At 42.5% G+C, this 13,632-nt stretch overlaps 1 protein-coding gene across 1 annotated transcript in view; it reads left to right on the top strand.

The window, feature by feature from the left end:
- The window catches only part of sdk2b (sidekick cell adhesion molecule 2b), a 454,891-nt gene that overhangs the window by 393,220 nt on the left and 48,039 nt on the right, over positions 1-13,632 (top strand). The window contains exons 19-27 of the mRNA XM_050059698.1: positions 395-590; positions 1,046-1,144; positions 4,503-4,694; positions 7,314-7,435; positions 8,330-8,439; positions 9,907-10,057; positions 10,189-10,426; positions 12,765-12,880; positions 13,064-13,253. Coding sequence (XP_049915655.1) covers positions 395-590; positions 1,046-1,144; positions 4,503-4,694; positions 7,314-7,435; positions 8,330-8,439; positions 9,907-10,057; positions 10,189-10,426; positions 12,765-12,880; positions 13,064-13,253 — 1,414 coding nt within the window. The remainder of the gene's footprint in view (positions 1-394; positions 591-1,045; positions 1,145-4,502; positions 4,695-7,313; positions 7,436-8,329; positions 8,440-9,906; positions 10,058-10,188; positions 10,427-12,764; positions 12,881-13,063; positions 13,254-13,632) is intronic.

The raw sequence follows: 13,632 nt of genomic DNA, 5'->3' as shown, positions 1-13,632 counted from the left end.
AAACTTGAAACGAACCCAATAGACCTGCCACTGGGACTCATTACCTAAGCACCTAATTGGTCGATCCAGGTCCCATTTGTAGATGCTATATGGTCCGCAATCAACATGCATGATGGGATGCTATCATGCCTCTCATGAGCCTTGACTCTCTTTGCCTCTCCCAGTTTGTCATAATGGAGCCAATCAAAACCTCTTCAGGGTATCTTTCTAAATATATTTGGGGGAGCTATGATGCCAAATAACTCCTCCGAGTGGCTCAGGATTACCGGGGAGAGACACTGCTGTTAGTTTTGTGAGAATGAATGTGTGAGGATTATTACAGAAAAAATGATTAGCTGCTGTCTGGGTAATTTTCTTCAGACTGACTTTTTCCCTTTCCGCGCGTCTGTTTTAGCTGCTGGCCTGGGAGCCTGGCAAGGACGAAGAAGTTGCCATGGTAACAGTGCGACCTAACTTCCAGGACAGCGTCCACGTGGGATATGTGACAGGTCTGAAGAAGTTCACAGAGTATTACACCTCTGTGCTGTGTTTCACTACGCCCGGAGACGGCCCCCGCAGCCCGCCCAAAGCATTAAGGACACATGAGGACAGTAAGTGACTTTTCTTCCACAGTTTTCTCTCGTGTGGTGGCGAGGGGACACGAGCATCTCACAGTAACACGTCCTGCAGGCAAGATCTATTATTCATGCAGAACGAAGTTGTAGAGAAGTGCTAATGACGGAGTGTATTCTGCATCCAGCCAGGATCATCATAATTGGGAGTTAGTTCCCTCAGAGATGATTGGTTAGGCTTTAAAAACTCTTAATTTCCCTCAACTTGTCTTCATTTTTTTTTTTTTTTTNTAATTTCCCTCAACTTGTCTTCATTTTTATTTTTATTTTTTTCCAGCAATTACTTTGTTTTTGCTCGTTTTGTTGTAAACATATTTGAAATGCTAATGCCGTCACCAGTTTGCGGCTATGATCAGCGGTGAATTAATACTGTATGGAGAGTGTCTCATTTGCCTGTAAGGCCCAGCTCATTATCCTTATTTGTCCCTGTCCAGCCCCCGGTGCTGTGGGTCACCTGAGTTTCACTGAGATCCTGGACACCTCACTTAAAGTCAGTTGGAGTGAGCCCGGCGAGAAGAATGGAGTCCTCACAGGTACATTTCACCCCAAACTTGTGCTTAAAGTGTGGCGAGAAAGGCTTTTTCATGGTGGTGTTTGTCACAGCTCTGCTGAGAGAAACCAATCACAGGAAGATTTTGTTGTATGTTACTTTTGTACAGTCCCCCTCCACTCAGAAATGTGTATTAAAGGGTCTGATTTTGACTATACTGACTTGTGTCTGTGCAGAGTTTGTCACTAGAGAGGTGTTCACTTTGTGCTTTTGTGCACTTTCCGAAGCCGCGCCTCGTTTTCAAACTGTATGGTTTGACTAAAATGAACAATGACAGCAATATAGTCCACGATGAGCAGCGCTAAAATCCTCTTATGCTAATGCTAGCCATCTTGATGCGCACTGCTCTTTCACAGGTCAACTTAGCGAGTAGGCGCTGGAGAAAGCCAAAGCCAAAGATCAAGATCTGATGAAGGGGAAACAATAGATTTGCCTCCTGGCCTCTTGTCAGAGTTTTTAATACTATTATGTGTTAAAAACATTTAACAAAACATTGGTGTGAGTGTGAATCATATAAACATGTCTGCTTGGGGACTTTATCAACTGCTTCATCTCATTTATTGAGCCCGACACACGTAGCTCTTGACGTGGGTACACAGCTACTTCATTGTTTGTTTATTCTATTTGCGTCACGCACATACTGCTGCCGTGGCATGAGCTTATAAGACATCAAATATACCATCGCAGCGAGACAACACTTGTCAGAAAATGATATAACTTCCATTGTCTCTTCTCCCTGAGCTGCAAATAAAATCTGTCACAAAAAAAGGCTCCCACTCTAAAACACAGCTCAAGTCTTTTATAATGGGAGAAGTAAGCAGAGATGAAGGACGTTTTAAAAATGTAGCCCTTAAATCACCGTACTATATAAAGAGCAATAAAACTTCAAATGGACTGTTTTCATTCTCGTCCAAATTACGTAAAAAACAAAGCTGCTCCTGGTCTCAGGGAGATCGTTAAACCTTGCTGTTTCTATGGCAAATGGTACAGAATCTGTAACTGTGCACAGAGAGATCATTTGGCTTTTGGTTAAATTTAGCTTCTCATTAATCTCTACATTTTTTAGTATGAGACAATGTGCTTGCAATTTGGGTTTGTATCATACAGTCAACACCGTCTTTCGTTATGCCTAAGGAGCAGTTTATGCTTAGGGTAAAGAAAATGACACAGTAACCAGTCCTGAAAAATAAAAGTAAATTTGGCCCAATCCCAAAACACCCGTACCCTTATCACTTAGCCTATAACCCTACATTTTACGCATTCATGTCTAGGAGGGTGTCTCGACTGTTGTTGGGTTAGAGCATGAATGTATTAAGAGACCTGGATACAGCATTCAAGGTGGGACCCTGCTTATTCCTATGAAAGTTGCTCGGTGGCCCAGGAAGTCAAAAAAGCTCCATTTCCGCGGTATGAAATTACGCAGATCTTCTGCATAGTGGGGTCCATAGAGACTTCCGCTGGCCGAGCTGGCTACTTCTGGTTTATCACTCTGCTAACTTGAGTGAGGATAAAATTTTTTGATCGTGAGGCTCTTCTAGACTTCCCAAATGTTATTTGACCGAATGGATCAAATCCCGATAGTGAAACCAGTCATTTGCGGAAGTTGTGATGCCCAAAACAAGTCATTCACTGATTTACAGACGTCTCATTTCCCAATATAAGAATGTATATATAGGAAAGAGTCTTTTTGGGCGCGGTGGTATCACCTGATGGGCTCAGAAGTTGTAATTTGGCCACTACGAATATTGGCTTCAAAGCCCTGCGCACTTCCTGCGGGAAGACAGGACCGAGTCTTATGAGAAATCATCGGCAAGACAGCTGCACACGCAACAAAAGAAACCCACAAATGCATTTTCTTCATTCATAAAGATTTAAAAATTAGGATAACAATCACTTTCTTAGTTTATTGTCATTTAAATGTGTTACGATTTTTTTCTCTTTAACAAGCCTGACAAAAGACATCACTACAATGTCGATGTCTAGCTAACGAGCTAGCTAACGTGACACTGTTATTGTTGATTTGTGCGTGACAGTCCTGCATTTTGACACATTTCCATGTCGCATTTCCCTTCTTTGATGGCATATGATGCCGGAAATTTTACTAGTGTCCAGCAGTGAAGTTGCTGCATTTGTTACCGCTCCTCTATTATCAGTGCAGACTAGCAGGTTAAGAGCATGCGTTGCTAACGTTAGCCTACAGAGCACCGCTAGCTGCCTGGTGATGAAGTAGTGTTCATTTTTATTTGATGACTTGTTTGATCAATTGAAAGCGATCTAGTGAACCTCGTGTCCAGCAGTGAGGTTACTGCACTTGTTACAGCTCCTTTAATATCAGTGCAGACTGGCAGGTTAAGAGCACGGGTTGCTAACGTTAGCCTACAGAGCACCGCTAGCTGCCTAGTGATGAAGTGGTGTTCATTTTTATTTGATGACTTGTTTGATCGATTAGCAGCATGAAACTTAAGCTGTGAACAAATTGCAAGCTTCCTGACAAGTGCAAAAGGCTTCCTGTAGCCAAAGAAAAAGAAGTTACCACTGCAGATGACGGCATAGTGGCAATATCTGGCAACATTCAGTGTGTCTGTTTTTGTGAACACCAGCATATCAGGATCCTGTTGGGTTGCCCCATTTCATAGGGGAAGATGTCAACCACTACCCCTTGTATCTGTGTTCAAAGGTGGCACTCGAAAACGAGGAGCAGGAGTAAAAATATAAAATGGGAAGGCCTTTATCTTCAAAATAAAGATTTCATCTGACTTGTCCAGGGATGCACAGTCAAAATATCCTAAATAAATATCTTTCTTATGAGCCAAATTTTACTTCAGCTCCAGTTTGCATAATTATCTTACTTCAACTTCAAGTGAAGAACAAATGCCCACCAGTGACATTAATATTCAAGTGTTTACAAAGGTTGAGATTTAGCAGAATATTGTGAAGTGTTTTTCCAAAGCATTTTAATGTGCTGCACACTCCCAGGAGACAAACACTGACATGCCATGTGAAATTATTGATTTGGCAAGAAATGCTGCCTAATGCCTTATGCAATCACATGAAAAGAGCTGCTGGCCAAGGAGCAAATTGCATTAACTTTGAGAGGGTAAGCGTGTGTGAGTGTGTGGATGGGAGTGGGTGGAGGATGTGTGTGTGTGTGTGCAGGGAGGTATAATCACAGGCTGATTTAATTTGCTATATTCAATTTTTGATGAAGTTAATTTAATATTTCTGTTAGCTTGCCCTGTAGCATGCAAGCTGAGAGTTGCTATTGTAGTAAAACTGCTGTTGAATTTTCCCTGAGAGGATTCTCTGTCTGTTGCTGTCAACCCATCTCTGCTGCTCTCCAGGTTACCGCATTTCGTGGGAGGAGTACAACCGAACAAACACCAGAGTTACCCACTACCTGCCGAACGTCACCTTAGAGTACAGGGTCACTGGACTCACCGCGCTCACCACTTACACCATCGAAGTGGCAGGAATGACCTCCAAAGGCCAGGGCCAGCTGTCCTCCTCCACCATCTCCTCCGGCGTCCCGCCAGGTCAGTCACCAAACAATAAGTACAGACATGCAAGGGTCAGTACACCCAAATTACACACAAACAAAACCTTATTTTCTCACTTAGCTTTTGTGATATCAAGCCACACTGTTAAAGGATATCTCCCTCGAACTCAGGTACTAGTGCTGAACGATAAATCATATTGTCATAGTTATCATGATATGAACATGCGTGATCAACCCATCACAAGAGACAGCAAAAAATAAGAAAAATTATTTTATCTACACCCACCATTAGGGTCAGAAATCAAGTGCCAAATGTGGGCAGATTTTCTGTTAGGTGAGTAAATCTTTGGAGCTAAATGTTGTCCGTGTATTAATGATACTCGTTACCTGGAGAGGTTGGAAAAAGATCTACGTTTCTTCCCTGTTCCAAAACCAAAATCAAACCCTGAAAAGTGTAGGGTTAGCTAGCTAGCTACTGAAGATATAGCCTACTGAATGTATACACATGCTGCTTTTGCTTTGTAATGATTATAACAGTGAAACAAAGGCTGACCCTGCTGTACAGGAACCAGTGAAAGGAGCAGGGAAACTCTGCTGATATTCAACCAGCTGTGTGTCATCACATTGAATGTTGTTTGGCTTCCTCTGGAGCTCCCCACCTGTCCAACCGCAGAGGTCTGGGTGCTGGCAGCAGCACAGGGGCAAAGCCAAATACCACACAGCAGCACACACTGCGATGCCACACAGCTGGTTCAATATCAGCAAAGTTTCCCTTTATATTCATTGTCTTGTGTGGCGATCAGCAGCACAAGTCTGGCGTTGAGATAGATGCCCAAAAGTCAAGCCCACATTTCTGCTTGGAATTTATTCAATATCACAATACAACGATAACCAAAAGCTAAGACGATATATAGTCTCATATCAAGACTATATATTTCTCAATATATATCTCTATATCATATCTTGATAACAATATAATATCTCGATACTGCCCAGCCTTAGTAGGAGTTTTGTCTTTTTGGGAATAGGGGCCAAAACTGGAATATTTTGTGCATGCTAACGTAGTTATTGTTCTCGCACATTGCAAATTTTCCTCACATCATGCAGGTCTACCAGTTACTTTGTCTGGATAATCCACTGACAGGGGTGCTTGAGGGACTGATTGGAAAAATAATTATCAAAAAGGAAGCAATCAAGACCAAGCTATCCTGCCTTTTAGTTCCTGTAAGGTGTCAAGCACATTTCCCATAATGCACCTCAGTGGCATCTTTCACTAGAGCCTTTGTACCTCCTTCAAACTCTCCAGTTTATAGTGCAGGATTTCTGTTAACATGTCTCAGTCAGAGGTGGGAACCTTTATTAAACCTTCCCGTCCTGCATATTTACTGTTTCACATTAAATTTTGTGAACACACACTCTCTGTCATCTGGCGCCAGACAAAATGAAATCAGAGCCCCAGTCACCTCGGCTGGGACAGAGCAGAAAAAACACCCCACCCATACACATATCAGCGCCACATCCGCAAACTAACAGCTCCCGCGAGAGCTTTAAGGACAATTACGGTGTTTAATGATTTCATATTTGCAAAATTGTGTCATAGAAAATACAATGCCCACATCAATTACTCGAGCAGCATTCAGAGCCGGTACATCTGTGAAACCTGTGAAATGACAGGCTGTTGTATTGAGAGCAGGCTTCAGAGCAGCAGTTACAGTCCCCAGAACGGTGATTACTCTCATTGTATACGTGTAAGGAAAACACCTGTGTGCCTGCAAACTGTACCGTAATGATCCGGCTAAAAGCCACCTCGATAATCAGTCATGCAAATGATTTAGAAGTGCTAATTTTACTACGACACGTGTAATCTGCATTTCATTAAGGTTGAATACACCCGCATTTAAGCAATCTTGGAAAAAATTGCTCAGTGTGCCGGAGGGAGTGATTATATCTTTTTAATATTAGGGTACTGTCCACACTCACAATATGCCACAGTTGACTTCAGCTTGGATTTATGTAAACTATATTGTGCTGTGGAATGGGGATATATTGTGGTGGGTTTTTTGTTTATCTCGAGGAAAGCACAAGAGGAAAAAAAAGGATGAAGAATGAATTATTTTATGCTCATACATACCTTCCTAGACACAGGAAAACAAAAACATCCCTACATACAGTCACAAACAAACCATGATATTCATATACACAAAAAACCCTCCTGCTGTTCTTTGAATTCACCATTTTCAGATTTGTTTCCCTTCCAGGATTTCCAGGGAATAATCCATTCTTATTGTTTACTCAGCTCAAGTGTAAACAGTGAGATATCAGATTGAATCGTATCTCCAGATAACTGCGGTGTAATTGACATTCATGGCATTGTCTCCGCCTGTGTACTCTGTGTAAGCATCTTTTCCAAGTCTAATCTAGTTTTGCTGTTTTAGCTGAAGTTGGGAGCACAAGAGAGAGAAAGGAGTCAGATCACCGAGTGTGTGCAGTATCTGTGCCGCCACAAGGGGGCACTGTGGTTGATGGATTTTTTATTTTTTTTTCCCAAGCAAAGTCTACAAAGCAAAGCCACCCTGTGGGAGAGGCAGCCACATAAAGTGCACCTATAGAAGTGTCAGTTATTCTTTGTCTCCTTCTCTCTCCTGCTTCTTCACAGAGCTTCCTGGCCCTCCTACCAACATGGCAATTTCCAACATCGGCCCACGCTCTGTCACCCTGCAGTTCAAACCTGGCTATGATGGCAAGACCTCCATTTCCCGTTGGCAGGTGGAGGCCCAGGTGAACCAGATTTAATCCAGAGCTGAAGTCACAATTCCCTTAACCTCTTCCACTCCGCCCCTCCCTACCAGAGAAAAAAGATTGTCTTTTTCAGGGAGGCAGGGGATCTTTAGTGGGAGATAGCAGTTCAACAGTATATGCTACATATACGTGTTATACATCACCTGAAAGCAGAGAACCTGAGGATTAATCAGGCACGTGTTTATAGTCATAAATATGAAGTAAACACTGTGTTTTGTTAGGGTCCTATTCAGACTTGGAAAGTTGAGAGTGTATAGGAGCTTAGAACATTATGATAGAAGTATACGATGGAGATTTGATTTAAAAAATGGTCCAAAATATCATATTAATGCACCAAAACCTTGAGGAACACCAAAGAAATATCAGTGCTGGGATTTGGTATTAAAAACTTTTGATATTTGGAGATTTCTGCATTTTTTTGAGATGGCGAGCACGTCTGTTCTGGAAACTGCTCAGAAACCCTTCTTATTGTCAATATACCTATAAAAGCCACACATCCTCTGAATGCTCCAGGTCTGTAGCTTGTGTATGTAAAGTTTCACTGGGCTGTGATTATCCTAAACATCACAATAGGTCATTTTATACACTGATGTCCATTTAAAAAAATGGTCTCACTACAATAAAATGGCTGCTATGGGGGCTAACATCATCACACATGAATAAAAGTGGGCTCATTGAATTCACAAGAGTCTCACCTTTGAAGTGTGAAAATGTAATTACAGTATATACACCAGTAGAATAAACAACAATAGAATTAGAGTAAACAACAAGACTCCCAAGAAAAGATTTTTCTTCAGAGGTTTGCAGTGCTTACACTGTTCACGCTTATTATATCTGCTGTATTTGACACACGCTCTCTTGTCCTGGTCCCAGGTGGGTGTTGTGGGAGAAAATGAGGACTGGGTGATGGTCCACCAGGTGTCCAACGAACCTGAGGCTCGCTCCTTGGAGGTGCCAGGTCTCAACCCGTACACCTTCTACAGGTAGCCTCCTGAGAACTGTGTCTGTCTCCTGTTATCTGTCACAAGCCTCTGACTCTAAGAGGTTTTGGTTAAAGGAACAGTGTGTAAGATGTAGGGGGATTTAGTGGAATCTAGCGGTGAGGACGGCAGATTGCAACCAGCTGAAGCTTCTGGTTAGAATTCCTTCAGTGTTTATTGTTCAGGAGGTTTTTACTGGGAGCTGAATTACCCGCAAATGTCTTCGCCTCACGTAGACAAATGGACCAGAGGCCTATACGACGAAGCCAGTTCAACTTACCCAGGATATCTTCTTGTTGTCTGGTTTGACTAACCCTAACATTAGCCGTCTGGATATCCGGCACTACAAAGCTGGTTATCAACCAGTTCAGGCAACTCTGGGTTTAAACCGGTAAAAACACTGAACAAAGCAGTTTCATGTTTAAACGCTCTCATCACGGAGGGACTTCTGTCCACGGTGGCCAACGTAAAAATACGAATGGCCCTCTCTAGAGCCAGTTCTGGTCTGCTGCAGAAACATGTCTAACTCTGTGAGCGAGGGCCTGCTCCCTATGTGGATATAAACAGCTCATTATAAGATGATAAAAACATCACGATTTTCATTCTCAGGTGATTATACACTAAAGAAACACACCTATTATAATATATTCCATTTCTGCCAACATATACGCCTCAATCCTGCACACTGAACCTTCATGAATCATGTAAATGGGCCCAGATTGAGCAGCAAACAAACACAAGTGCACATGCAGCTAGGCCCAAAGCACAGACTTTTATTTTGTCCACTGTTTACACAGCGTACTGCGTTATTACAGCAATAAAATGCCCTTATTAGAGACAAACCTTCTCATGATTCTCCCAGTATAATCTAATGACAGATAACATGGAAATCAAGCGCGTGCCGATTGCGACAAACAACAGATAAGGTGTTTGTGCGTTCCAGTATCTCGTCTAATTTCAGCACATCCCAGGAGCTTTATCTCCTCTCCTCCTTTGATTTGGATACAAGCTCGTTACGGATAGTGTGATTTTGAAATTATTTTTACAGCACGCACATGATCTGTATCTCACTGCAGTCGGCTTGTTTTCCATGATCACATTCAATATAAACCACCGAACACTTCACTGAGCCAATCCCTGAAGACCTTCAGCAGCTATAGTTCTCATCATTTCCAACATCATCGCTGCCACTTTACATTTTAGCAGAGTTAATCACTCACGTTGGATCAAAATGGTGCTTTTTTTTTTTTTTTTCTTTGCATATTCAGGCTGTAACAAAAATAAGCCCTCCGCTCATGTTCGTACTGTATTCATATTCAACGCTCTGATCTCCGTTCAAATGCAATAAGCCTCATGTAAGAGGATGCAGACTGCAAGTATTACAGTACAGCTCATAATGTTCATTTCAAGTTGCCAGATTCTGAGCTGTGATTTCAGGACACATTATAATGTTTTAACTCCAAACGACAGGTTCCGCATGCGTCAGGTGAACATCGTGGGCACCAGTCCTCCCAGTCAGCCCTCCAGAAAGATCCAGACCCTGCCTGCTCCTCCTGACATGGCACCTGCCAACGTCACCCTGCGCACCGCCAGCGAGACCAGCCTTTGGTTACGATGGATGGTAAGTAGGAAGTTGCTTATCCTCTCCAAATTATCCATAATGTTAGACCATGAAAATGATCTAATCCAAGGAGTCTGGCTTGTTTTGACGCACTTTTCCTCTCCATCCCGTCTCTCAATGTTCATGCACAGCCTTTGCCTGAGTGGGAATACAACGGCAACGCAGAGCAGGTGGGCTACAGGGTTCAGTACTCCCGTGCAGGCTCTCAGGGCCGGGCGCTGACCCACATCATCGCCGACCGTCTGGAAAGAGAATTCACCATCGAGGACCTGGAGGAGTGGACGGAGTACGAGGTCAGGGTCCAGGCTGTCAACGGCATCGGGACGGGCCCCTGGAGCCAGCCAGTCAGAGGCAGGACGAGGGAGTCTGGTGAGTTAGCACCTTATCTGTTATCCTCGGTGAAAAACAGCGGTTGTCTGATGTCATTAGGAGTACAAAAACATAGCGTTGCTTACTTAGAGGACCAGTATGCAGGATTTAGTAGCGTTTTGCAGTGAGGATTGCAGATTGCAACCAGCTGAAACTTCTCCCATGTGACAAGCATGAACTCCCGATTAGAATTCCTTCAGTGTTCATTGTTCAGGAGGTTTTTACCAGGAACTAAATTATCCACAGAGGTCTCTTCCTCTCCAAAGCAACCGGACTACGTGATTAAAACTGGTCACAACACTGAACAAAGCATTTTCACGTTATAAATGAGAGATTCTCCAGCGCTGTTTTGCATGATTTTCTCTGACAACTTAAGATCCAGACCTTCAGAAGGTTTTTACCGGGAGCCAAATTTTCCAGAGGTCTCTTCCTCTCAAAATTAAACAGACCTGATGATTTAAACTGTTAAAAAACACTCACTAAAGCAGTTTCATGTTAAAAGTCCATGCTTCTCCAACGCTGTTTTGCACATTTTACTCTGACAACTTAAGATCCAGACCTTCAGGAGGTTTTTACCAGGAGCTGAATTATCCCCAGAGGTCTCATCTCTTCAAAACAAACTAACCCAGTGATTTAAAACAGTGAGAACACTGAATAAAGCAGTGTCACGTTAAAAATCATTGGGGTTTTTTGGATGCTGTTAAGCTTGTCACAGAGGGGCTGCTAACTATGGTGGCAGACTCAAAGCAGCAAATATCTAGTGCCAGTGTTTGGTTTGTCCATTCTGGGTTACTGTAGAAACATGGCGGTTCCTTGGACAAAGATCTCCCCCATATTTTGATATAAATGGCTCCTTCTAAGTGTTACGAATCATGTACTTTTTCTTTTTACTTTTAGTACGTACTGCAGCTGCCCTTAAAAAGTACCTACTGTTGCATGCAGTATGAACACGATGGGGACATGCTACTGGCTCGTAACGTTACACTCTGAACGTTGACCCTCTTGCTTTTATGTCCATTACCTTGGAGATAAAACGAACATCACTTACTGAGTTCGCCAGAGACAGAGATCAACCTGGAGAGCTCTGCTGTTGTTATTTTGCAATGTGTGCAGTTTAACTTTAAAGTTATAACTGCACAGATTGTAGATTCTCACATATTATATTTGCGACAGTGAAACACATTTACATCTGCAGCTCTGTAATTGTTTTTTTATAGTTATGTCCTTTTGTTGTTTGTGATTATTTGTTCACTTAATCAGTATTCCTGTTATTACTGTTCAACTGGTCATCAGTAACTTGAATGCGCCGTCAGCCGTCGTTGCAGTTTCTGACAACTGTCAAACAGCTGTCAAGATGTCATCTCTCTGCGGCTCAGGCGATGTGACATATCGTTCGCTGTGCAGAGGATTGTGGGTCAGAATAGCCAGAAAAGCATGCTGGCTTACATACTGCAACATCGGACCAGATGTAGTAGAACATCCTGGTATTTATTGGGACATACTAAATCTTTTTCTGCCATACTATATAATATGGTAATGTGGGTATTTGAATGCACAGACAATGACTCTTATTTTCAGGTGATAAGACACTAAAGAAAACATAGTTAATATATTCCATTTCTGCCAGTACATCCCCCCAAAATCCTTCACACTGGACCATAAAATATTTAGAGGCACATTTGTTTGCTTCTAAATATTCTAAATATATTTGAAATGAGGTGTTTGTTTCACACCTGAAACAGCCCCACAGCAACACACAAATCCCTACACAAGCACCACAAACATATTTATATTGATTTTCTAAAAAAGAAAGCCGTCTGATTACTCCTCTGATACTGTTTTTGTAACATCTGTGTTGAACATCTATGAGTCATATTAGAAGTAACAAACTGCTTTCATAGCACTCACCAGACGCTGGGTAGTGAGGAATGGAAGGAGTGAAGGAAGGAGACTGAGGAAATTGAGAACACATGGACTCGAATGTGGAATTCCTCTGCTCTTTTTTTCCACTCACTCCAGCAAATTCTTAGGAATCAGCGCATTATGTCCAGGGATGAGTGCCAAGGAAGAGAAAAGGCCTATTCTTGAGTCTTTTTTTCTTTTCTCCAGCAGGCCTGGAGGGTATACCGGGATATCAGAGGCTTTGTGCAAACACAAGCATACATGATATAACCGTAGCAGATCAGTCAAACTGCATCTCTGCAGAACACCTACATCCACACAGTAAATACACATGCACATAGGGAGCGTGACAAATGCATTTTTTTCCAGAGTAAATCGCAAACAATGGACTATTCAGGCATAATGTTTTCGCCTCTCTGCTCTCTTTGTTTTCCAGTCCCCTCCTGTGGACCCACCAACGTGTCTGCCTTTGCCACCACCTCCAGCAGTATCCTGGTGCGCTGGTTTGAAGTTCCCGAGCCTGACAGAAACGGTCTCATTCTGGGCTACAAGGTCTGTCTGTGCTTTTTATGTGTTTATTTACCGAGCAGTCAAAGACCTCTAATTACTTTTTAGAGATGATAGTTATTTTTGGGCACAACACAAACGAAGCAGCAGGGTGACAGTATGTGAGGCCACTTAATTTCCAAATTCCCTCTTTCCCTCCCACTTCTCTTTATGTCCTCACTGGATCAGGTGGTGTACAAAGAGAAGGACTCTGACAGTGCAGTCCACTTCTGGACAGTGGAGGGGAACGCCACCCACAGCGTCCAGCTGACCGGTCTGGGGAAATACGTGCTCTATGAGATCCAGGTTCTGGCTTTCACACGGATTGGAGATGGACGACCCAGTTCTCCACCCATCCTGGAGAGGACTTTGGATGATGGTAGGGACATACAGTAGGAGTAAGAAACATTAAGCGAACTGGGTGGCACGGTGGTGCAGTGGTTAGCATTATCACCTCACAGCAAGAGGGTTCCTTGTTTGGACCCAGGGTAGGGGGCTGTTTTCTCTGGGTACTCAGAATCAGAATCAGAATCAGAAATACTTTATTGATCCCCGAGGGGAAATTATTTATGTTACAGGTGCTCCTTGCAAGAGAGGAAAGATACGTGAAAATATAAGAAATTTAAACAATAGTATTTACAAATATATAGTTAAATAAACAGGAATTATTAACAAACACAAACGTAAATAAATATATATACATATATATATTGTAAACTGACAAGATTATTTACACAAACAGAATATATACAGTCAGG

Source organism: Epinephelus moara, chromosome 13, assembly GCF_006386435.1.
Source record: "Epinephelus moara isolate mb chromosome 13, YSFRI_EMoa_1.0, whole genome shotgun sequence".
Taxonomy (NCBI): Eukaryota; Metazoa; Chordata; class Actinopteri; order Perciformes; family Serranidae; genus Epinephelus; species Epinephelus moara.
This window is presented reverse-complemented; position numbering and strand designations above follow the sequence as displayed.